Consider the following 27530-nt stretch of genomic DNA (forward strand, 5'->3'; position numbering starts at 1 on the left):
TGTCGTCGTATGTGGGAAGAAACCAGAGGGAACCCACACAAACACAAGGAGAACATGCAAACTCCACCGAGAAAGGCCACAGGTGGAAATCGATCCCATGACCTTCTTGCTGTGAGGCAACAGTGCTAACCACGAAAAGAGGAAACACTTCAGAAAAATAAAATAAAGCTCCAAATGAGTTTGCGTAACTAATTTCAAAGTGAACTTTTTGCAATCAGGTTTTTTTTTTTAATTTAGAATCTCCTAATATAGTATTGTGTACCGTGTAACAAAAGAAAGAAAGAAAGATATGAAAAATGAAAATATGCAAAAAAAGAGAAAAAGAAATTTTACCCTAATATCTCAAAATTATTGGGCTTATGTTGTGCTAGACTTGGTTAGCATGCCATCCGTACAAAAGCTCCTTTAGCTCCGTACAAAAAAGACCCAAAGAACTCAGATACTGGCACGAAAGTCACGTTTTGACTGAATGTTCATCTTATTTTGAAGCACAGTGGCACCATTACGCGGAAAGAAAGAGAAGTCCTACATCGCGCCTTTGACATTTGTGTCAGGTGCAAAAAAATCCCACTTAAAATGTTCATGTATAGACAGATAGATAGCTAGCTAGATAGACAGGCAGTCAAAGCACATATCAATATCAAAGGCTGTGGATTCACAAAAGGGCAAACTAATACATTATGCTATATTCCAGAGTTTAATCCGGATTATCAGCAAATTGTAATCGATTGATCCTGGACATATTCCCCATCATTCCACCAAATTTGGTTCAAATGCGTTCAAAACTTTTTAAGTTATCCTGTTAACAGGCAAACAGACAGACAGACAGACAGACAAACACAGCTATGCTTCCTAGGACCATCTGTGCTATGGTGATGTTTTTGATCATGTAAGCACAAGAAAGCTGATAAACATAGGTATGTGAGACGAGAGATGAGCAGAAGCTCTAAGTGGGACACTCCCCCCCCCGCCCCCATCACCATCATCTTTCTAGCACAGCCAATAACCAGACGGTCTTAATATCCTGATCCTTATGCCAGCAGAACACACGCACAAATGTGCACATGCTCACACTTAGATGATGAGAAAAATGTATTGAACTCCCCAAACTATCATTAATCTGAACTCCGGTTCCATTAGGGAAGATTCAGTATAATTAGTTTTGTGTGTTTCTGCTGTATGTGTGTGTGCGTGTGTGTTTGATATTGGATTGTGTGGTAGAGACCTAGGCTTCCCTGGTGATCTGCCATGCTGAACACGTGTTTGCCATTATTGCATTTGAGAAAGACACAAAACGAAAGCACAGTCAGGTGGAATCTAATATTACTGTATGTGGGAGTGTATATTGTGTCCTTGTGGGGGTTTTTTTTTTTTTTTTTGCATTTTTGTGGATCTGTTGTGGGGACTAATGTGAAACCGTGTTCTACGATAATATAATTACACTTTTGCACTAGGAGGCAATTTCCTCCAAATGTGCAACATTTGTGTGTGTTTGTGTTCTTAATAGTGCAGTGGTTTTCTCCTGCATGTGGCTCCTGGTGGATAATTTGAGCCAAACTGCTGCACAAAGGAAACCTTGAGAACAATGAGAGTGTGTCTGAGTGTGCAGATGTGGTGGTGAAATTCCCTGATACGGCCCAAGGCACGTGGACGCCAGTAACGTGCTGCTTCTACACTCAGGAACAAGAAGCAAACCTGAACTACATGCAGGTCACGAATATGAAAGAACGTGGCACAGACCAGACGACCCTACAGTGGCAGGAAGAAGCTTTGGCACCACTTGGCAATCAATTTCAAATAATAATAACGAGTGCACCGCGTTCATAGAGTGCAAACCTCCGCCAACACTAGTTTCCAATTCCACAAAAATTTTACCGTGGGAAAAATTTTCAAGGTTAAAGTCCTGTTAGAAGTGACTTTTCATAAGATAAATTAGATGTGAGCAAATGTCAGGAGTATGTATTTAGTTCATGCACTTAAATAAAAGTTTTTTGTGGTGTTGTCAGGTTTTTTCCTTGACTTTTTTTGGTTTTTCAATTATTTTTCAGATAATTTTCACAGAACATTGTTTATCTCTACAATTTGTCATTACTTTTTGGCACTTGGTTTCTGACTGATAACTGAAAGACAGACAAACAGGCATAAAATTGGAACCTCCATCCAATTTTGGTGGTGCAGGTAAATCCATAACAGAAAAATGAGAGTGATAAAGGCACTTTTGATTGAAATATAATGCAAAACGTACACCAAACAGGCTTTTCAATGTTAAATTCAAATGTCCACAAAATCCACAATTCAAATCAGATCCAGATCAAACTTTGTCAGGTGATAGTGAGTGCCTGTCTGCACCTCACTTTCAAATATGAGAGTGATTGGGGCACATTTGATTAGGATATAATACAAAATATACATTAAATGGGGTTTTCAATGTTAAATTTAAATGGCCACAAAATGTGTAATCTGGATCAGATCCAGATCAAACTTTATCAGCTGATAAATGATACCAACCTACAAAATGCTCTCAAATATGAAAGAAATTTGATCTTTTTTGTTTTTTGAGTTATTCATTTTTTAAATATGGGTTCAATGTTAAAGATAGGGATTTTTTGAATTTTGCAAGATTTTTCCTGACTTTAATCTTTGACCTGTGACCTTGAAAATTGAATCAACATCGTCGGTGGATGCAATAAAAAAAAAAAAAGAAAGAATCCACTAATTTGTTGTATTAAAATTTCTAAAATGCTCTTTAAAATGACAGTACAATAAACATGTACAATGTGATGAAGCCAAAATAATGACATTCATAAATATGTGTACCCACAATTAAAAATAACTAAATTGTCACTTTTATAGTGTTTTCTTGAGACAAGTCGGGAGATATACATGACTATCTCCAAGTCACTGAATATGTCTTGGACTTCATTTACATCAATCATTATTATTAAGAAATACAAACAGTGTGGTGCTGTATGGTAGACTTGCCTGGAGTAGGCAGCTCTCAAAAACTGTGTGACCTTGTAAAAAGGAGAATAGTGATGGAAGCTATTAAGACACCCATGGCAACTTTGAAGGAGGAGTTGCATCGCGAGTTATACAGCTTCCTGGCAGAGTGGAACAGAGAAGTGTTTTCTTTAAAATAAATAAAATTTCCGCAACAATTTGATGAAAGCACATTTAAAATTTTAATTTTTTTGGAACAAAGTCCTTCTGTTGTCATACCATCAACAAAACTGGTGCTCTATGCACATATCTTCAATTGTGGTCTATAACCCCTTCAAAGTTATCATGGGTGTCTTGGTGGCTTCCCTCACTAGTTTCATCCTTGCATGGACACTTAGTTTTTAAAGCTATACAGCCATTTAAATTTCACTAAACTGACAAAAAATTAGTTTCTATCAAAATCCAAGCATTATAATGTCAGATTATTTTTGAAAAGTATTTCAAAATTCTAGCTCATTGTAATGAAGGGAACATATTTACCTGGGGGAGTGAGGGATTTCATAGCAAATTTTTTATTTGCCTTCTTGTGCTGTCTGCAGGAGTTAGTGCGTGTGCGCATCCATGAGGTTTTTGCATCACCATGCCTTTCTGTACTCTGATTGGCTGTCACCGTGTGCTTCCCAGCATCCCTTGTGCAAGTCGGGGGAAACTGCCACGTCGCTATAATAGATTGTATGGGTTGCTACTGTAAGAAGTTCACAGCCGTCTGTTTGTTAGAATTTATTCCTTTCAGGGGAATTATTTTTTCATTTTTTCTAAACAATGCAAATTTTGACCATACTGGGAATGACATATTATGAATCCCCTATTTAAAGGATAATAAATAAGCTAGTTGTGCCAAAGAAAATTGTTTTTATGACTTCAATATTAAACATTTGAATGGCTGTATACCTTTATAAACCGCCTACTCTAGGCATATCTATGATACAATCCATTACTGTTTCTATTCATGATTGATGTAAAGTTTTTACTATGAGTGTAAAGAGCACAACTTTACATATGTTAATGCAGAAAAGCCTGAATTGTTTTACTAAAAATCTGATGTCATTAAAAAAAATTAAATGTCTAAAATCCCAAATGCCGAAAAGCCCAAACCTTTTAATGGCACAGCATCTGTGTATTCGGTCTAGCTTTCATCTACATCCAGCTTCTGTTTATGATGATGATGATGGAAAAAAAAAAACACAGTGATGTTGGATCTAGAGTGCTTTCGCTCCCCCTAACACTAGTTTTCACGATCCCCTTTTGAAGCTCTACGAACACTGATTTAATGAGGAGCATCATTATGCTTTTTCAGTTCATGTTTTGACACATGCAAATTTCTTCTGAATATAAGAATGAGAGGTAAAGAACCTCCATCAAGCTGATGGTGTTGTTCGCTGTAAGTCATTGGCTCAGATTCTACAGTGATACATTTTTATTGTTGTCACGTCTTGGAAACTGCTAACCCAGCAATGATGGAGGGTCAACAAGACAGTCAGTATTTTAAACAAGCATATACATATTGTACAAATTTTTACACACCCAAGAATTTTGATAAATAATGTATCAGTGGGACAAAATAATAAAAAGAAGAAGAATACGAATAATAACTTAATTTGAAACATTCCTGTTTCAGCAAAGATCAAGTGGGACATTTTTTGTCTATTTCATAAAAGAAAGTTACAAACATAATTTAAAAACCAAACTTGATTCTGTTGCAGACGTATATGTTCCCGATGATCACTCAACAATACAATAATTGTAAAAACCCAATTAAATGAAAGGACATGTAGTTTAATTAAAAAAAAATGTACAATGAAATGTAGTTAAACATTTTTATTATTTTTATTAAAAATACAAAATACGTTGCAGCTTTTATAAGGAAGGCGCATTAAATGTGTGTTAAAATGTTTGAACAGTACTGTACATAATGAGGGATTTAAGAGAAAATTGTTTCATTATTTATTTGGTGGCTTGATTGGAGCACCAGCTAACTGAATCAGAATCATCTTTATTGGCCACGTATGTCTCTATAGGGCACCGCAGTCTCGTTTGAACCCTGTGGGATTTAACCACTTATGGGGACAGCCGCTCCGTTGTGCAATATATACACAGGGTGAGTTCACATGGATAAATGGTGTACTGTTTTGTTTTCGTCTGAAATCACTGAAGCAGTCGTCAAAAGTTTTTTTTCGGTTCCCAGTGGAGAAGGGAAGACGAGGCGAATGGGAGACGTTGTGTCGATAAGTGTTAGCTTACACAGCTAATCAGTGTAGCTCCGTTCTCTCGCCTGAAAAACGGCCTCAACACGTTTGCGCTTCAGGTCATAAACAAACCACAACACATGTCCACTTTCCCACTACATCGTCGCATTTTCTTTGCATTTTGAATTTGTTTGCATGTAATTTGCCCAAAAACCCACTGAAAATTGCGTGGTTTTTTTCCCCCGGAAGTAGCGAAATTACATCATACGCATCATATTTTACCCCTTTTGCGCCCTCCTCAAACGAGACTGCGCTGCCCAATAGATTGACAGACTAGAATCTGTCATGCTATCCTTGAATATACCGATAAAAAGGTGAAGTCCATAAATATTTGGACAACTTTTAAGCATCAATTTTGAAACTTTGTAGGTGAAACTAAGTTGTGGCTGAGTTTTATGCTGGAACACCCTCTGCAGTAAACCTGAAACATCTCTGAAATGCAGCCACAAGAGTTACAAAATTCTAATGAATTTCACCCAACAGTTAATTAAAATACCGATATCATCTTACATGACGATACCAAACTATGGTTCATATAGTATCACTTCAACTGGACAATGGTTCACCAAAATTATCATGTAGTGAACATAAAGGAGAAACAAGGGGAGGTGATGGTCTAGTAGTGGTTAAGTGTTGGGCTTGAAACCAGAGGATCCTCAGTTCAAATCCCAGCCTGACTGGAAAGTCACTAAGGGCCCTTGGGCAAGGTCCTTAATCCCCTAGTTGCTCCCGGTGTGTAGTGAGTACCTTGTATAGCAGCACCCTCACATCGGGTTGAATGTGAGGCATTATTGTAAAGTGCTTTGAGCGGCTGATGCAGATGGAAAAGTGCTATATAAATGCAGTCTATTTACCATTTTCCAACGTTAAAGCTAAAGGTTTGATGAGAATAAAGGGTCTTTCACGTCAAGCATGCAGATGTGACATTTTGTCGTGTTCACAAGCGAAAAGTGCCGCGTGTAAACTAGCAGGAGCTCCCTGACCGGTCCTCTGACACACAGTAGCTCAGCTCTATTTTGGGCTGTACGCCTTGTTTGTATTGGCCACGTGAATATACGTCATAACGTGCTGAAGTGAAAGTTTAATTTGGTTGAACTTTGACCGTGGTAAGCTGATGTCAAGCGGCGGTATCCACACACAGCTAGCAGTGACTTTTTTCCGGTTTATGCCATGCCTCAGAGCGAAGCTTGTCATTGAAAGTAGTGAGTTTTAGAGTGATGCGTCTGCGCACTTGATGTGAAAAGCCCTTGATCCTACAGGCTTAAAAACCACAGTTTCATACTGATGTCACAAGGTGGCAATAGTAAGCTATTTATTTATTTATTTATTTTCATTGCATCAATGGTAGGTTGCATCCACTAGCGGCTCACTGGTTCAGCAACACGTCTGAATTAATTTTAATATTACACATTGAGAAAATGAGAAAAAAAAAACAAGATACAAAGTTGCCGATTTTATGTAATCAAGCAAGAAAACAAGACAACAGACAAAATACTGCCAATCAGACTAGCTACATGAAACATAATGCATCATTTGAGTCTGATGCTTCATGTAACTGTCAAGTTGCAGGGAAACTGTATTACATGCAGTATGAAACCTGCAAATTGTTGTGTGAAAGTTTCACACAACAAGCCAGCTTCAGGAGAAAACCCAGAATGAATTCAAACTTATTCACCAAATTCTTGCCTTTTTTCTATTAAAATATATAAAATATGTTTGTTGTGCAATTATTCTGCCTCGGAAAAATAAACGTTCAAAGTCAACGCCGAAAGCCCAACAATATTTCTGTAACAATCATGTCCACGCTGTGAGTATGTAAACTTTTGACCACAGCTGTGTGCGAGCATGAGAAAGCTCTTAGAGCACATCACAAAAACAGTTTGTGAGCTAATTCACCGTAGAACACAGAGGTTTATACACATGTATGTGCACAAATAATGCTGCCGAGGATGCTCATGCATATTGTTTGGAGCCTCTCAATTATGTGTCTGGTCAGATGCTGCATTTGCACACACCTCATTACACCCCCGGCCACCCTCACCTCTTATTTTACTTCTTGGACAAGAAGAGATGAAAATGCCAGCCGCTCATTTAGCCAGGGGAGGTTAACATTCAGAAACAGAGATGGAAAGCAGATGGGGAGGAGAGGTGTCCTACATTCTGACAAATGAATCATGGGTCTAAATGAAGGTTTCACTACACACAAAAACTCAGGAGGTTGGACAGACAAACGTATCGCAGCCGCTCCATAGCAGACCTCCGGCAACCGGTGAGCTAAATGAAGTGTTCGCTCCATAATCCTGTGAAATTCTTCCTTGAGACGCTGCCCTCAACATATTGTTGTGGTCACCAATGGCGTTCAAACAGCAGCATCATCATGGCAACTGGTGGCATTACCAAGGTAACGCAGCACTTAGTTACCGGGATGCTGCTGGAGGAGCAAACAATTCCACTTTTCTACAACCTTAGTCCTGTTAAAACATCGTACTATAGTCATGTTATTAATGGCAACACGGTGGAGGAGGTCATGGGATCGATTCCCACCTGAGGGCTTTCTGTGTGGAGTTTGCATGTTCTCCCCATGTTTGTGTGGGTTTCCTCCGGGTGCTCCGGCTTGCTCCTACATCTAAAGACATACAGGTGAGGTGAACTGGAAACTTTATAATTGTCCAGGTCTCCCTTGTAAAAGAGATCTTGATCTCAGTGGGACTAATCTGGTTAAATAAAGGTTAAATTAATTAAATTAATCAAGCCGGTAATCTGTACTCATCTTTGACAAATCCCATTTCAAAAAATGCGATTAGGACTGCATGATTTTTCACAATTTCCATGTGATCCTACATGATTACGTAATCGTAAAAGCCTGTGCACTGCTGTCTGCACATGTCCCACAAATAAAATGCAATTTTCCTCCCATCAGATGATGTACTTCATGCATGCTTGGTGAATTTGGGTGTGTTGTTTTGTGCACGTGAAGGGCTTCAGCAGTGCTTGAGCATGGGATTGCAATAAAAGGGTTTGTTTTTGCAAAGGTAAAGGTCATCGGTATCCAAGATCAAAATGTTGCTTCGTCAGTCTACTTGTCCTCCCACTCCTACTAGATCCTCTGGCAGATTTCCACAAAACTTGAAATGTGGATGACAGTCAACCATCGAATTTAGCAAAGGTCAAGGTCATTGGGGTTAAACGTGAAACCTTTAAACCCAAATGTGATTTCTGAAACTGCTCAGCCAAGATTAAATAAACCAAAAATCAATCAATGGAGTCAGGGTCATTCAGGTCAAAGGTCAAAATGTATGTCTTGTCACTTGATTTGCACCAACTTTGACACACATATGGAGGTGGGTTCTTGAACTGCCCAGGTGAGGTCAGATTTACCAAAGGTCAGTCATTGGGGTTATTATCATTGGGGTCAAAGATATAAATCTTAAGTGTTTCACTCTGATTAGCACAGATTGTAACTTGGAACACATATAGAGCTGAGTTGTCATATTTTCCAGCAAGGTCAGATTTGTGAAAGGTCAGTCATTAGGGCCAGGTCACGCATGCCTGTCTGTTTGCTGGTCATCCAGGGTCCTTTTGCTGATTTCTATGCAACTTTATATGTTTGATCCTGAAAGTTGACCCTGAAATGGACCTGAAAGAATTCATTTAAGCAAAGGTCAAGGACAAGGAATTTAGTATCCAACCCAAAACGGACCAAATGCGTCACACAGAATTGCTCGGGCAAAGTCAGTCTGAGGTCAAGCATTTGGGTGAAAGTCAAGGTCACTGGTGTCAAATGTCAGATTGTCATAGCCGTTCCTGTCTTCGTGCTCACGGGTCCTGTTATCTAGTATTATAAAGATGTAAACGTGTGAAGAAAATATTCCAAGAAATGCTTAACATATTGACATATAATAAAAAAACTGAACAGACTATATTCCTATAGATGTTTTGCATCAATGTCAGTGATTAGAAAAAGCAGGTTTTGTATTATTGTCATGGAGCACAAGGTTCATGTACTGACTCTCATGGATTAATTCCCTAAGTTAATAATAAATAAAAAAAAAACATTTCTTACAAACAAAAAATCATCAAAGCCGAACAGAGCACTCAGGCTCTTGATTGCAAACAATATTTTAACATGATACGAGTTGTATACAGTGAACTTAGCCTTTAATCCTGCAGCGGCCTGACAGCTTTGTTGCAAAATGTACGTGCATGTGTCCTCAGATTTCTCGATTAAGGATAAACAAAATAAACTGCACACGGGGAGGAAAATGACCGTTCAGGATGATGAGTTGATTTCTAAATAACTCCTGAAGGGCTCGGGGACGCTGTGTGATCTGCGTGACTGGTTAAGGTCAAAACACAGTCGTTCAGGCAGGTTAAGCGCCATCTGTGCTGTGGTGCTTCTACAGTGTTTGTGTGCAAGACTTTTTTTCTTTTTTACATCTGTTTGCATGTGTGTGTGTGTGTGTGTGTGTCTGTATCTGAATCAATAGCAGTAACACTGTAAATGGAACGAGAGTCTGCATGTGACTACATTCCACAGGCACACTTTAAAAGTATTATTGATCACAGGACTCCATCTCTTTTGAGTTTAATGCATCTTACTTATCCTCACTTCAACGCAGAGGACTAGTAGAAGAATGCCAGCATGAGGGCAAATACAGAGACACGCACACGCTTCTATTTATGTGTGCTCATAGGCTTCAGCGGAGAAAAGTTCAGAATTCTGAAAGGTGGTGGCTGCCCACGACCTTTTACCCACAGATTTTGCTCAACCCTAAATATTCTGAGGGGCTCTGTGTTTTAAGGATGGAAATACAGTATATTAGTGGTGCAGCTTAGCTGAAATTTCCAAAAAGTTGTTCAGTTTGTGATAAAAACATGGAATTTGGCACACAAATTCTAAATTAACTAATGATTTTCTGATATAGAGCCATCTTGGTGCTGACCTCTAATGAGCTACAGGGGTCAATAAAGAATTACACAGGGGTCAAAATTTCAAAATGTCTTCAATCATGTTGAAAGCTATACCACAATATTTGTCTGAGCATAATGATTCAAAAAAGGTATAGTTTGGACTATCTATGACTGAATGTTCTGGAGTTATGGGGAAAAAAAACGGCAAAAATGGTGACAAAGATCAGTTTCAGTTTGTACAGGGGTCAAAAGTTAAAGTTCCTCCAATTTTGGTAAAAAAAAAAAAGCAAATTGGTTGAGTTAATAGCATTTTAAAAAGGAATAGTTTGCACCATCTGTCATGCTTAGCTATCATGTTACAGGGTAACGTGTGTCATACGTCATAGAATCCAATGGACGTCGACATTGTTTGACCTTTACTTTGGAGACCAAGCATTCAGCACAGTCAAAACTATTCCATTCATTAATCCTTTTATTTCAACCAATATTCTGCATCACTTTTTACCAAAATTAAAGCAACTTTAACTTTTGACCCCTGTACAAACTGAAACTGATCTTTGTCACCATTTTTGCCATTTTTTCCCCATAATGCCAGAATATTCAGTCATAGATAGTCCAAACTATACCGTTTTGGAATCATTATGATCAGACAAATAATGTGGTATAGTTTTCAACATGACTGGAGACATTTTGAAATGTTTTGACCCCTGTGTAATTCTTCATTGACTCCTATAGCTCATTAGAGGTCAGCTCCCAGATGGCTCCGTATTTGAAAATAACCATTAGTTAATTTAGAATATGCGTGCCAAATTCCAAACTTTTATCACAAAATGTTTTGCTATGCTATTGTTTTGCTATGCCACCCCACTATAAACCTGCATACATAATTCTTCAAGAAGAAACTATTTTTTATAAGCAAGAACATGTTAGGTCAGGCATGAGCTGGCACTACACAATGCCGTATCCTCCACTCTACTGACCCTGATTGGCATCCACCCAACAATCCATTGTCACCTGCCAAACGTAGCCCTCCATCAGCCACAGAAAGGTGACATGTGGGCGTCTTGGGCGTCCTTGTGTATTTCCAGTTGCTGGGGTTCTCAACACTCAGACACCTGCACGCTGGCTCAATCTCAGGGAGGCACACCACATAGCAAAAGTGTTGTTATTACAGGTTTTTCCTGCATAACTAGTATACTTCAATTTTGAAACACATTTCAGAAATAAACCTATATTATAATGCTTGGATTTCAGCAGACACAAAATTTTGTCAGTTTTGTGACATCTGAGTGGCAACATACCTTTAATCTTGATCCAGGACAATCAGAAAGCTGAACAATCCTAGTGCTTCACTGATATGGACTTTTTGGGAGCTGATACCAATATTATGGAGCAATACAATTTATGACACAAATGTATGCTGATATGCATATCAATGGCAAAGATTCCTAACATTTCATCTTCAAACCCTTATCACAAAGAAATGTAACTGAGACTTCGTATTTAGCAGCACGGTGACTTAGTGGTTAGCACTGTTGCCTCACAGCGAGAAGGCCTTGGGTTTGCTTCCCACCTGGGGCTTTTCTGTGTGGAATTTGCATGTTCTCCCTGTGATTGTGTGGGTTCTGTCCGGGAGCTCCAGCTTCCTCCCACATCCAAAGACATGCTGGTTAGGTGGATTGGAAACTTTAAATTGTCCGTAGATGTGGGTATGAATGTGTTTGTCTGTCTGTATGTTGGCCCTGCGACAGACTGGCATCCCGCCCAGAGTGTACCTTGCCTCACACCCTGTGACTGCTGGGATAGGCTCCAGCACCCCCGTGACCCTTAATTGGTATGGGTAGAGAAAATGGATGGATGGACTTGATATTTTACAGTTTAAACATGAACTTTATTACTATAAATATAACCAACCAAAGTACACCATGCTGCCATCACACTGCCTTCACTCAGCTTGGCAGTCGCCATGTTGCATGGCTCAGCATTTGTATAAAATAGACTTCTCATCCATTTTGGCCCCGTCTAGCTGGAAGTGTAGTGATCACTTGTCTCTTGTTGCTGTAAAGTGCCCACTTTAAATGAAAATGAATGGCACCCAGCCACATTGCCTCTGTCTCTTTTAGTTAATGTGACCAAGGGGTGAAGGGGCCCCAACCATGCATTGACAGAAATTCCACTAGCCAAAGTGTGTATCTGCATTGTTTAAATAAACAAAAATGTTTTCATATCAACAAAAACATTGCCTGACATCGGTCAGGCTCTAAACAATCCAAATCATCACTCAGCTTCTCAAGTCCTGCCTTCAGGGAATCAATCGATTCCACCAGGATCACAGTATCTTCCCCCAAGTCAAGGTCGGTAAACCTTTCCTCACTGACAAAGCTACCCAATCGACTGGACTTGAATTCACTTGGAAGATGTTAGAGACTTCTATCTACACAGCACTCTCAGTATGTGTGCAAAGACCTGCTATGATGTCCAGCACCTTTTAGGGATCCTGCAAATTCTGTAAATGTCCCATAGAGCTGTCCAAATAACCTGAAACAAAGGCTTTGCAACAACTGACAGGCTGCAAAGAAGTACTGCTGAAATTCATGCTTGCCTTCAATGAGCACTTGCAGAGCAAGGACTCGGTCAGTGGTTGACTTATAACCGTAGAACAGCATCTCCATCTGCCTGAAGTTCTGCCCCAATACCACCGATTCCCACAGCCTTACCTGCATTTAGCTGTTTCACAACCATTGGAATCTCACTGAAATTTGTTGACTCACAGCTGACTGGTGGATCCGCCACCTGAACCCTGGCACTAAAACGAGAACATACAGCGCAAATGCAGCATTCTCACACACCTCAGACCAGCACACAGTGCTTCCTACAGCGAGCCGAGTGTGATATTAAAAACTGAAAAGAGAAAAATGAAGCTCGAGATGTAATTTTTTTTATTCAGCTTTGTTATGTTGGCCTTTCATTGTATGAGTTTTATTTGTTACGACCCATACACTTAATTATTCCACTCAAACATGGACCTTTTTACAGTTACGGATAAAGAAGTGGAGACAGAACATTATGATTGGATAAACACACACACACACACACACACACACACACACACACACACACACACACACACACACACACACACACACACACACACACACACACACACACACACACACACACACACACACACACACACACCCCAATACAGTTGGCTTTCTCACATAATTACTTTTTTAATTTGATGCTTGGTCTTGTCTGGAGTGGGTATTGGTATTGCTTGGCTTCAATTACATATTTCATGAAAAACCAGGGCTCTACACACTGGTGCTACCTCTGCTTGCCTTTTGTTCACTACATGCAGTAGCAGAAAGCGCGGCATAGAAGAAGCCCAGAAGAAGAACCCAACTCTTGTCGGTGTAGCATAAATAGCAAAGCATAACCTTTCCATTGTGAACCGAATGTGACGTTCACACAGGTACATCATTGACCACTATCAGACATGTTGGTTGTGTTTTTACCCTGTGGTTGGTCTTGAAAGAGCCTTGACACAATCTTTAAGTTTTACGAGAGCTTGAAGACTCAGAAGTTGCAAAACAAGCTCAACTCAAACACTTTATAACATTAAAATTGAACCATCACCCGATTCAGAAATCTGTGTATTGACATAATCGTACCTTTTATAGTCCTTAAGCCCAACGCCAATTTGGACCTGATTGGCGTCACTTAAGGGGCCCAAACACTTACAAGCCAGCCTCCGTATACAGATTCTTGAAGATATGATATATGTTGACCTGTAACACGATAACTAAGCATAATAGATGGTGCAGATTATTCTTTTTTGGAACCCTGTTAGTTCAACCACTAATTTACGTCACGTTTTACCAAAATTGGAGCAGCCTTAACTTTTGATCTCTATACAAACAAGTTGACTTTTGTCACCATTTCTGTTGTTTTTACACTGGGGGAGGTGATGGTCTAGTGGTTAAGTGTTGGGCTTGAGACCAGAGGATCCGCGGTTCAAAACCCAGCCTGACTGGAAAATCACTTAGTGACCCTTGAGCAAGGTCCTTAATCCCCTAGTTGCTCCCAGTGTGTAGTGAGCGCCTTGCATAGCAGCACCCTGATATCAGTGTGTGAGTGTGTCTGTGTGAATGGGTGAATGTGAGGCATCATTGTAAAGCGCTTTGAGCGTGTGATGCAAATGGAAAGCGCTATATAAATGCCATCACACCATGACATTCAGTCATAGATAGTGCAAACTATACCTTTTTGGAATCTTTATGTTCAGACAAATAATTTGGTATGCTTGCGTTTTTAAAATATTACACCTCTGTAATTCTTCATTGATGCCACCCACCCTGGGATGGCCATCATAGATTTGGTGTTTTATATTTTATTGAGGCTGGAACAAAGAGGTTATAAATGAGAACTAGAGTCCGCACTCCCAATGCTGCCCACGAAACATGCACATCCCTTCACATCCCTTCATGGACAGCAACATGACACCTCCTAACTGGGCAAAATATTGACGAAGTGCCTGGATGTTAATGCATTTCAATGGGGATTCGCGACTGAACACACTCAGAAAACGCTCACAAAATACGTGTTAAAATGTTGTTCTGACTTGGATATTGAGCCAGTAAAATTAATTAACATTAAATTATGTAAGGACAGTATTAAACCTACTCTGACACACACATATTCCCAAATATTAGTGTTGAAAGTTACACGGATCTGATCTGTTCTAGCTGCGCTGCTGATTGAGCTGCTACTGTGTCCAGCGCAGCTCCTAAAACCATTACAATACATATACATACATATACATATACATATATACACATACATACATATACATATATATATATACACATACATACATACACACATATACATATACACATACATACATATATATATATATCATTCATGAAGTCAGTGGTGCGGGTGTGACTGAGTGGCACAGTCATTATAATCTCTGAGCAGCGGTTATTTAAGGCGCAAACTAAAAAAAAAAAAATCATTGTTCTTGTCGAACAATTTTAATCACTAACAAGTATTTTAACTAGGCATCTGTCTAGCAGGGGAAAATATCGACTAGACATAAGTGAAGAGCTAATGGTCTGTGTCCTCGGACGACACAGGGACAGGCAGGCAACATACACCTGTTTATCGACCAAATGCTGTGGACAAAGTGACAAGAATAACCAAAACCACATACTTATGAAAGGAAATATTATCTCCCTTCTTCCTTCGTTTGTGGCATTGTCAACATGCACAGCTTTCCGGCATATTCCACCTGTTTCTTGATGAGAGTAATTGGGCATCTATGGACGCTACTCACAAAGTTGCCTGGAATTCAAACGGCGACCACGTCTCCTCGCCGGGACACGGCTGTGCGACTGCAGCCTCTAGTTCTCATTTATAAGCTCTTTGGGCTGAACATGTTTATTTCCCTTAAATGGTACCGAAATCCTTTTTTAACCAGTGACTACTACTTTAAAATAGATTCTCAATTCATACTGGTTAATTGTTACACCTCTAGTATAGTATTAATGAATGATTTTGAGATAACAGGTTGAAAATGTGGGCTCAAACCTGGAATAGAAGGTCTTAAAGAAGATGTGCAGAAAGAAGTGAGGCAACCACTTTGCAAGGCAATGGGCAGGTTGACTATTGACCAAAGCACACACTCTAAAAAATGCACACACTCAGACTATTCACTTATTTCACATATTGTACACGTTTCATTAAATCCTGCTGCGAGTGTTGCTTAAAAACATAACTGATGCTACAGATTAATTTTTCACTGTAATGCCATGCAGGTTATTCTAGTTAATCAGATATAAAACCAGCTGGCATTGCAGTAGAATAATTAATCTCTCACTGTCCATCTTATTCCATCATTAAAGGGAAATCAACTGTCAACCTATGAATGAAGCTTCACTTATCATCAAGCACAGTGCAAACGTCACGATGAGTGTTATAAACATTTCCACTGTTTGATGATGACTGAGCCAATGCTTCACCATTGTGACAGTTTGCACTTACAGTTGTGATTAACCATTAATTTAATGACAGGCTATTGAACATCAACTAAATAGATGCAGCTGTGTGTAATGACTTTCAGGATTGCTGCTGTTTGACCTGTAAATGATAGTTTACAGAAACCTTAGTGACTGATTAATTACACATAACATGAGTGCTATAAAAAGCTGCATTATTGCATAAGAATGATTGCTGTGGCCTCATTCACTGAAGTATCTGACTCTCTGATATTACTGTTATTGACACAGTGGTGAAGCAAACTACTGACAAAGGGTGTGTCAATGCACTGTAAGGTTGTGCGGCTAGATGACTGCGAGACCTGGACTCTCATCAGTAATCTAAGTCGACAGGTGGGTGTCTGAGCCCACTTTTCTTCAGAGAGTCCTTGGGTACCATTGAAATTACGTTGTTTCAAAAGAAAGGTCATTAAGGGAGACCCAGAGGAGGCGTACTAATTGCATTGTGAAGGCTCATCAGTCACGACTCTATGGTTATGTATTCTATTTGCCTAAGCACAGTCCAGTGCACTGGTGCCTCAGTGCTGAGGATCCCAGCAAGAAGGCAGAAAGTATGTCCATGTATCATCTAGCTGTGGCAAGTAGCTACTTTCAGGGACTTCCCAGGTAGACCATGGCTGCCAGATGGCACCAGGCCAACAGTGGCTCCATAGTGTGGTGAATGCTCCCAGACATGAATTGACCTATGCTTATATCTAAATACACATGGGGTAATCAGGGCTGTGCATTTCGACACCATTTTACAATAAATTCAATTCTGATAACAAAACCACATCTAGAACTAAAGCTGATGTTGTTCACCAGTGGGTCCTGAGGACCACTGGTGAATAAATGGACTGCATTTACATAGCGCTTTTCCATCTGCATCAGACACTCAAAGCGCTTTGCAAATAATGCCTCACATATACCCTGATTCAAGAGTGCTGCTATACAAGGCGCTCACTACACACTGGGAGCAATAGGGGATTAAAGCCCTTGCCCAAGGGCCCTTAGTGATTTCCCAGTCAGGCTGGGATTTGAACAGAGGATCTTCTGGTCTCAAACCCAACACCTTAACCACTAGACCATCACCTCCATCCTGGTGAATCTGCTTATCCCAGGATTCTACGGGTGTAAGTAACCGTGCACTTACTTTATAGTTCAGTATGTATCATGGTTTCAAGGTCATGGTCCAGTTCAAATCATGGTACATTCCTGTCAGGTTTCCTTATACAGTTATAGTACAAAAGGCTTTCACAAAATTAAAAAGATGGAAAAATGCCACTTGAAATGTTCAACAGATGGCTTGAAGGTCTACAGCTGCACATCGTGAACATTCTGGCTGATGTTTGGTTTGTTACATTGCAGACCACACTTTTTAAATAATAATAATAGACAGTCCAGAGTTTGGTACATCTAAAATATTGTGGGTTTTCTTTTTTCTTACACCCCTACTGGGTTCTGGATACTGTAGCATGAAGAGATTCTATGACTACCCCTGACCGGGACACCAGTCTGATGTAGGTTACTTCCCCAGCCTAGACTGACACCTATTTACAGCTGGGTGAACTGAGACAATATAGATGAAGTGTCTTCTCCAAGGACACAGACAGGTAACATGACTGGGATTCGAACCCAGGTAGTCCAGCATCTTATCCAACTGAACTACGTTGCCACAAACCACATAGCTCCATAAATAAATGGCAATAAAAATATGGCTCCACATTTCCACCTTCGCGTGAACAAAGGCTTTTTGTCTTGAATCTGCACTTGTTTGCTCTCTTATGTTTTATGCATCTGACCCCCTGACCTCCACTGACACATACGTATCCCACAAAGCCTTTGTTGGACTCTTCTGTATTGCAGACTACAGCAAAGGATTCGTCATTAGGATGCGTGTTTACCCCAGGCACACTCTGAAATAAATGCAGGGTCAAACTGTTGAAGTTTACCAGACTTGGTTAAATTGGTCCAGTGTGTTTGTGTTTTTTTGGTGTTTGTGATCAGCCACTAATTGGGCCGAGTGTGACTGTGTTTTCAAGTGTGTGTTGGGTACACAGAGGGCCAATGAGGCTGCTGTAGACAATTTAATGCATCCGCCGAGGAATGAGTTCAAGGACAGATCTCTCACTCTCTTTATCAGGCTTCCTCACTCCCTTCTCTAGTTCACTCATTTGCTTCTTCTCTCCTACCGTTTTCACTGCACTTCTCTTCCTGTGGGATATTTAGCAATCCATTTACTCCGCTCCATTAGGAGGCTCCACCCAGCCCGACACACACAGACACATACACAACCCAATTAGAGGCTAAACCAGAGGCTGAGAGCAATTAGAGCAGGGAGAAATCCCCTCAGCTCGACAGAATTCACTCTGTTTGTGTACTCCTCTGTGTCCATTCTTTACCTGGCTGTAGGACGCTGATGCCAAGAAGGTTAGAGGTACGATTGGCTACTCTGCTCCAGCTGTTGTCATAGTTTCTTCTCCACAGGACAGCAGTGCATTGGTAGGTTCCTGCTTCGCGCCGCCCTGCCCGCGTGACGGACAGACGGAAATTGGTGTTGGCATGGGAGCGGTCGACAGTGGTGCGCGTTCCCAGTCCTAGCAGCTGCTCCCCCCACTGCAGCGTGCCGTCGCGGGTGAAAGTCACCAGATCTTTAAACTCCTCTTGACCCTCGGCGTCCGCTCCTGGGCCAGCCGGTTTGAAGCGCCAGGTCACAGACGTGGGAACGCGAGGGTTGTGACGAGGCTTGACCAAACAGAGGAGGTCAAAGGAGTCTCCGAAGGTCACACTCGGAGTCCGCGATGAGGCCGACACCATGAAGGAGGACTCTAGATGGTGGGAGAAGAAAGGATTTGATGATCAAAGCTCAAACCAAATGGACATTTCCACTTTTATTAAGCCTTTGAAACAGTAACCGGTCAACAATTTCTGCACAGCACTGCCTTCATGCGCGATTGGACCTGTCTGCCAAAAGCTGGAAGGTCAGCAACTGATGTGGGTGATTAATGAAAAAACTTTTCTTTAAAAGGACAAAAACAAAGCCCCTGCTGGAACAAATACATGAGGAATCCACTTAGCGCGTGTATTCAGCTCGTACTGGCATGCGGGTGAAGACAGCCATTTAGCTTGTGCATTTGTACAATCCCACATGTATAACCCCAAATCTGGTCACTTGAATGTGCTTCAAAACTAATGATGATGCAACAAAGAAAACCCAAGGGAAAGATTTCCTCCGAGCACCGATGTTTCATCTACACCCAACTTCTTGCCAAGTCTAAACTATCGTCATTAAGCTAAAAACGTTCACCCTCCTCCATATGCTGTGGCCAAGATACACCTACATAAAACAGCAACATTGAAGAGAGAAAGGAGATAAAAGGAAAACACCTTTACTCCTTACCTTTTCAAAATTAGGCCTTTTTATGGTGACTTCAGGGTGTTTCTATGTGAAGATTGTTACATTCAGAGGGTTCATGGTGAAACAGGGAAATTGCCAAGTCAGATCATTAATTTCCTCACAACTATGTAGATTTCTTCATGATGTTCTTGTCAACAGCTCTGCCAGTTTCTTGCCATCCCTGTCCCTGTTTGACAGGAATCATCCCTTTTGTCCTTCAGGGTGCGTAATCGATGACTTTTTGTCCAGACTTGGCTACAGTCGGGACTAGCCGCCTGGGGCCATAATTCTCTAATAGACAATAACTCTGCATTCACTCTGTCGCTCATCCGTCTGCGTCCTTCTGCTATCCATCCATCTATCCATTTCCCTCCCTGTCTGCCTGTCTGTAACAGAAAAGAGGATTTCATGCAGATTCACTTTTCCCACACAGCTCTGGCTTTGTGTCTTTGTGAAGGAGTGTAAATGTGTCTGTTGTTAACTGTACAGAGGGCGTGCAAGCGATTACTGCATGCTAGCATGCATGCGTGTCAGCGAAGGCTTCTCACTCATGCACACTTGCCATGACAGACAGCCGCAGGGTTCCTTAAGCCAATCAGCTACAGAGAAATACAGCACTGTTGTCCTCATTGTGGCAACAAAAACACAATGATCCCAGAGGACTCCAAGTCTAGTAAACCAGGAGAGGCAAGCTGAGAGCTAGACGGAGGCAAAATCAGCAGACTGAGTAGGTAGCTCAGTGGGATGAGGAGTTGGACCACCAATCTGTAGGCCTGGGTTTGAGTCCTGGTCAGGCCTTACCTGTGTGTGCTTTTGGACAAAACACTGCATCTGCATCATCTCATTCAACCCACTCATGTCCCATCCAGGCGAAGTCACAGACTTTCAACTATTCCACGCTACAGAATTCAGGGATGAGCACGGGCACCAATGGGCCTATAGAAGGCTGTGTTTAGACTGTCAGTACAACTCCAATAGGGCAGCGCAGTCTTGTTTGAACCCTGCATGATATCACGGGATTTGTCCACTTACGGGGATCTCCGCTCCCGTTGTGGAATATACGAGGTCTATTAGAAAAGTATTGTACCTTTTTATTTTTTTCACGAAGGTTCAAGCTTGGCTGACGTAAAAACATATGAATCAAATCCATATAGTTTTTGAAAAAAAATAAAAAGGTACGATACTTTTCTAACAGACCTCGTATACACAGCATAACTTCACACGGGAAAATGGTGTACCGTTTTGTTTTCGGCTGCAATCACCGAAGCAGTCACGAAAAGTGTTTTAATTTTTGGTTCTCAGTGTTGAAGGGAAGACTAGGTGAATGGGAGACATCATGTCGGTAAGTGTTCGCCTACACAGCTAAGCAGAGTAGCCACGTTCTCTTGCCTGCAAAACCACCTTGACATGTTTGTGTTTCAGGTCACGAACAAAACACAACACGTGTCCACTTTCCCACCGCATCGTCACCTTTTCTACACATTTTCACTTTGTTTACATGTAATTTGCCCAAAAACTCAGAGAAAATGCTGTGTTTTTTTCCTCGGAAGTAGAGAAATTATGTCATATGCGTCATATTTTACACCTTTTGCGCCCACCCTCAAACGAGACTGCAGTGCCCAATTCATGTGCATATCCAATTTGAATCTGGTCCCATGTTGCAAGTCTGAACAGTCAAAAATGGCATGAAATACTAAGATACTAAGATGGCGGCGCGCACGGGTGCAATGGCTTTTAGCTCTCCAATTTGGTGCTTGTTTTTGTTACTTTATTTGCATATTGTATTGTATCACTTCCTTTTCCGGAGCACAGCGGTGTTTTGCTGTATCTGTTAGCTGTTTAATCTGCGCAGTTAGATTGATCTAGTTACCTAAATAACGATTTGTTTCACAGTGTAATCTTCACGTGCCTTAACTAAAGCACTCCCTCTGCTGAATCGCCTCTAAATTATTTACACATTATTCACCTTCTGTGTTTTAGGAATCTGCTAGCTTAGCACAGCTACTAGCTCTTAGCCGATTTAGCATGGCGGCTTCTCCTGTCTCTCCCGCACTTTTCTGCTCTGGGTGTGAAATGTTTAGTTATTCCTCGGCCTCCTTTAGCAGTAATGGTACTTGTAATAAGTGTAGCTTATTCGTAGCTTTGGAGGCAGGCTGGGCGAATTGGAGACTCGGCTCCGCACCGTGGAAAATTCTAGAGCTCGCCAGGCCCCTGTAGTCGGTGCAGACCAAGGTAGCTTAGCCGCCGTTAGTTTCCCTCTGGCAGATCCCGAGCAGCCGGGAAAGCAGGCCGACTGGGTGATTGTGAGGAGGAAGCGTAGCCCTAAACAGAAGCCCCGTGTACACCGCCAAACCGTTCACATTTCTAACCGTTTTTCCCCACTCGACGACACACCCGCCGAGGATCAAAGTCTGGTTATTGGCAACTCTGTTTTGAGAAATGTGAAGTTAGCGACACCAGCAACCACAGTCAACTGTCTTCCGGGGGCCAGAGCAGGCGACATTGAAGGAAATTTGAAACTGCTGGCTAAGGCTAAGCGTAAATTTGGTAAGATTGTAATTCACGTCGGCAGTAATGACACCCGGTTACGCCAATCGGAGGTCACTAAAATTAACATTGAATCGGTGTGTAACTTTGAAAAAACAATGTCGGACTCTGTAGTTTTCTCTGGGCCCCTCCCCAGTCGGACCGGGAGTGACATGTTTAGCCGCATGTTCTCTCTGAATTGCTGGCTGTCTGAGTGGTGTCCAAAAAATGAGGTGGGCTTCATAGATAATTGGCAAAGCTTCTGGGGAAAACCTGGTCTTGTTAGGCGAGACAGCATCCATCCCACTTTGGATGGAGCAGCTCTCATTTCTAGAAATCTGGCCAATTTTCTTAAATCCTCCAAACCGTGACTATCCAGGGTTGGGACCAGGAAGCAGAGTTGTAGTCTTACACACCTCTCTGCAGCTTCTCTCCCCCTGCCATCCCCTCATTACCCCATCCCCGTAGAGACGGTGCCTGCTCCCAGACCACCAATAACCAGCAAAAATCTATTTAAGCATAAAAATTCAAAAAGAAAAAATAATATAGCACCTTCAACTGCACCACAGACTAAAACAGTTAAATGTGGTCTATTAAACATTAGGTCTCTCTCTTCTAAGTCCCTGTTAGTAAATGATATAATAATTGATCAACATATTGATTTATTCTGCCTTACAGAAACCTGGTTACAGCAGGATGAATATGTTAGTTTAAATGAGTCAACACCCCCGAGTCACACTAACTGCCAGAATGCTCGTAGCACGGGCCGAGGCGGAGGATTAGCAGCAATCTTCCATTCCAGCTTATTAATTAATCAAAAACCCAGACAGAGCTTTAATTAATTTGAAAGCTTGACTCTTAGTCTTGTCCATCCAAATTGGAAGTCCCAAAAACCAGTTTTATTTGTTATTATCTATCGTCAACCTGGTCGTTACTGTGAGTTTCTCTGTGAATTTTCAGACCTTTTGTCTGACTTAGTGCTTAGCTCAGATAAGATAATTATAGTGGGCGATTTTAACATCCACACAGATGCTGAGAATGACAGCCTCAACACTGCATTTAATCTATTATTAGACTCAATTGGCTTTGCTCAAAATGTAAATGAGTCCACCCACCACTTTAATCATATCTTAGATCTTGTTCTGACTTATGGTATGGAAATTGAAGACTTAACAGTATTCCCTGAAAACTCCCTTCTGTCTGATCATTTCTTAATAACATTTACATTTACTCTGATGGACTACCCAGCAGTGGGGAATAAGTTTCATTACACTAGAAGTCTTTCAGAAGCGCTGTAACTAGGTTTAAGGATATGATTCCTTCTTTATGTTCTCTAATGCCATATACCAACACAGTGCAGAGTAGCTACCTAAACTCTGTAAGTGAGATAGAGTATCTTGTCAATAGTTTTACATCCTCATTGAAGACAACTTTGGATGCTGTAGCTCCTCTGAAAAAGAGAGCTTTAAATCAGAAGTGCCTGACTCCGTGGTATAACTCACAAACTCGCAGCTTAAAGCAGATAATCCGTAAATTGGAGAGGAAATGGCGTCTCACTAATTTAGAAGATCTTCACTTAGCCTGGAAAAAGAGTCTGTTGCTCTATAAAAAGCCCTCCGTAAAGCTAGGACATCTTACTACTCATCACTAATTGAAGAAAATAAGAACAACCCCAGGTTTCTTTTCAGCACTGTAGCCAGGCTGACAAAGAGTCAGAGCTCTATTGAGCCGAGTATTCCTTTAACTTTAACTAGTAATGACTTCATGACTTTCTTTGCTAATAAAATTTTAACTATTAGAGAAAAAATTACTCATAACCATCCCAAAGACGTATCGTTATCTTTGGCTGCTTTCAGTGATGCCGGTATTTGGTTCGACTCTTTCTCTCCGATTGTTCTGTCTGAGTTATTTTTATTAGTTACTTCCTCCAAACCATCAACATGTCTATTAGACCCCATTCCTACCAGGCTGCTCAAGGAAGCCCTACCATTATTTAATGCTTCGATCTTAAATATGATCAATCTATCTTTATTAGTTGGCTATGTACCACAGGCTTTTAAGGTGGCAGTAATTAAACCATTACTTAAAAAGTCATCACTTGACCCAGCTATCTTAGCTAATTATAGGCCAATCTCCAACCTTCCTTTTCTCTCAAAAATTCTTGAAAGGGTAGTTGTAAAACAGCTAACTGATCATCTGCAGAGGAATGGTCTATTTGAAGAGTTTCAGTCAGGTTTTAGAATTCATCATAGTACAGAAACAGCATTAGTGAAGGTTACAAATGATCTTATGGCCTCAGACAGTGGACTCATCTCTGTGCTTGTTCTGTTAGACCTCAGTGCTGCTTTTGATACTGTTGACCATAAAATTTTATTACAGAGATTAGAGCATGCCATAGGTATTAAAGGCACTGCGCTGCGGTGGTTTGAATCATATTTATCTAATACATTACAATTTGTTCATGTAAATGGGGAATCTTCTTCACAGACTAAGGTTAATTATGGAGTTCCACAAGGTTCTGTGCTAGGACCAATTTTATTCACTTTATACATGCTTCCCTTAGGCAGTATTATTAGACGGCATTGCTTAAATTTTCATTGTTACGCAGATGATACCCAGCTTTATCTATCCATGAAGCCAGAGAACACACACCAATTAGCTAAACTGCAGGATTGTCTTACAGACATAAAGACATGGATGACCTCTAATTTCCTGCTTTTAAACTCAGATAAAACTGAAGTTATTGTACTTGGCCCCACAAATCTTAGAAACATGGTGTCTAACCAGATCCTTACTCTGGATGGCATTACCCTGACCTCTAGTAATACTGTGAGAAATCTTGGAGTCATTTTTGATCAGGATATGTCATTCAATGCGCATATTAAACAAATATGTAGGACTGCTTTTTTGCATTTACGCAATATCTCTAAAATTAGAAAGGTCTTGTCTCAGAGTGATGCTGAAAAACTAATTCATGCATTTATTTCCTCTAGGCTGGACTATTGTAATTCATTATTATCAGGTTGTCCTAAAAGTTCCCTGAAAAGCCTTCAGTTAATTCAAAATGCTGCAGCTAGAGTACTAACGGGGACTAGAAGGAGAGAGCATATCTCACCCATATTGGCCTCTCTTCATTGGCTTCCTGTTAATTCTAGAATAGAATTTAAAATTCTTCTTCTTACTTATAAGGTTTTGAATAATCAGGTCCCATCTTATCTTAGGGACCTCATAGTACCATATCACCCAAATAGAGCGCTTCGCTCTCAGACTGCAGGCTTACTTGTAGTTCCTAGGGTTTGTAAGAGTAGAACGGGAGGCAGAGCCTTCAGCTTTCAGGCTCCTCTCCTGTGGAACCAGCTCCCAATTCAGATCAGGGAGACAGACACCCTCTCTACTTTTAAGATTAGGCTTAAAACTTTCCTTTTTGCTAAAGCTTATTGTTAGGGCTGGATCAGGTGACCCTGAACCATCCCTTAGTTATGCTGCTATAGACTTAGACTGCTGGGGGGTTCCCATGATGCACTGAGTGTTTCTTTCTCTTTTTGTTCTGTATGCACCACTCTGCATTTAATCATTAGTGATTGATCTCTGCTCTCTTCCACAGCATGTCTTTTTCCCGATTCTCTCCCCTCAGCCCCAACCAGTCCCAGCAGAAGACTGCCCCTCCCTGAGCCTGGTTCTGCTGGAGGTTTCTTCGTGTTAAAAGGGAGTTTTTCCTTCCCACTGTCGCCAAGTGCTTGCTCACAGGGGGTCGTTTTGACCGTTGGGGTTTTTACGTAATTATTGTATGGCCTTGCCTTACAATATAAAGCACCTTGGGGCAACTGTTTGTTGTGATTTGGCGCTATATAAATAAAATTGATTGATTGATTGATATTCTTCGAATTTTGTCAAAGCGACCCACAGTTTCAGCCGTCAAAACTTTATTGACCTTGGTCTGAGGTACAAATTGCCGGTTACTAGCGACTTCCACCAGTACCACAACATCCCGGAGGACATAGCGAGAACACCGGATTCTCCGTGGATTACCAGCCTGCCCAGCAGGCGGAGAAGGCGGTGCAGAGACAGGAAGCAGACGTGAGGATGTCGGTCGGGCTCCAATGCTAGGCTATGTAAACAACCTCACAGGCCAGCATTACCTCTTCCTCTCCAACGCTAGATCCATCACCCACAAAATGGATGAAATGGAGCTAGAGATGGCTACAAACAGCTTTGTACATAAGTGCAGCATTATTTTCATCACAGAGACGTGGCTTCACCCGCTGATGCCTGACGCTGCAGTCGAGCTAGCAGACCGCATGCTACACTGGCAGGATAGAACCAGAGATTCGGGTAAGTGTAGAGGTGGGGGGCTCTGTGTTTATGTGAACTGCGAGTGGTGATGTAGCAGCAGGATCACTGACTCTCACTGTTCTCCTGATTTAGAGGTGCTGGCAGTCTTGTGCAGACCTTTTTATCTCCTAAGAGAGTTCACAGTAGTCATTGTGTTTGTTGTTTACACCCCACGGATGCTAATGTTAGCACGGCCCTTAGCCTCTTGCTTGCCTATGTAAATAAACAGTAGCTGGCCCACCTGGATGGCGTCTGTATTGTTGCTGGTGACTTCAACCAAGCGTGTTTAAAGACTGTGCTCCCTAAGTTCGTCCAGTACGTGAAGTGGGCCACCAGAGGGGACAATACTTTGGACCATGTTTACTCAAACATAAAACATGCATACAAAGTCACTCCCCTCCCCCATCTTGCTGGATCTGACCATCTCTGCCTGTCTCTCACCCCCACCTACACCCCCCTGCTGAGGCAGACAAAGCCACAACGAAAGACAATTCAATCCACTGGCCTGAGGGAGTGCTCTCCCAGCTACAGGACTGCTTCTCGTGGACTGTATGGGATTTATTTTCCTTCCACAACCTGCAGGAGTACACTGACACCGTACTCTCCAACATTAAGAACTGTGTTGACACTGTCACTGTCAACAAAAGGGTCAGGGTTTTTCCAAACCAGAAACCCTGGATGAACAGTGTAGTCCAGTCCCTATTAAAAAGCCGCAACACCGCCTTTAAATGAGGGGACACAGCCCTGTAGAGCACGGCCAGGTCCAACCTGAAAAGAGGCATCAGGGAGGCCAAGGCTGCCTACAAGAAAAAGATAAGAGAACCACTTTGCTGTGAATGACCGCAGAAGGATATGGCAGGGAATAAATCACATAACCAACTACAGAAGCAGCAACCCAGGAAATGCTAGGTCTGACGCCTTGCTGGCAGAGGAGCTGAACTGCTTCTTTGCCTGCTTCGAAGCAGACAGACCAGCAGCAACTCCACACCCACCACCCTCCAGCACTAGCACTCTAACACTTAAGGAGCACAAAGTGAGATGTGTACTGAAGGCAGTGAACCCCAGGAAGGTGGCCGG

The 27530-nt window shown here is 41.4% G+C and overlaps 1 protein-coding gene across 1 annotated transcript in view; it reads right to left on the reverse strand.

Moving 5' to 3' along the window:
• LOC117525073 (immunoglobulin superfamily member 3-like) overlaps positions 1-27530 on the reverse strand; it is a 285096-nt gene that overhangs the window by 32200 nt on the left and 225366 nt on the right. The window contains 1 exon segment of the mRNA XM_034186906.1: positions 18601-19026. Within this exon segment, the coding sequence (XP_034042797.1) occupies positions 18601-19026 (426 nt within the window).

The sequence above is a fragment of the Thalassophryne amazonica genome, chromosome 14, assembly GCF_902500255.1.
Source record: "Thalassophryne amazonica chromosome 14, fThaAma1.1, whole genome shotgun sequence".
Lineage (NCBI taxonomy): Eukaryota > Metazoa > Chordata > Actinopteri > Batrachoidiformes > Batrachoididae > Thalassophryne > Thalassophryne amazonica.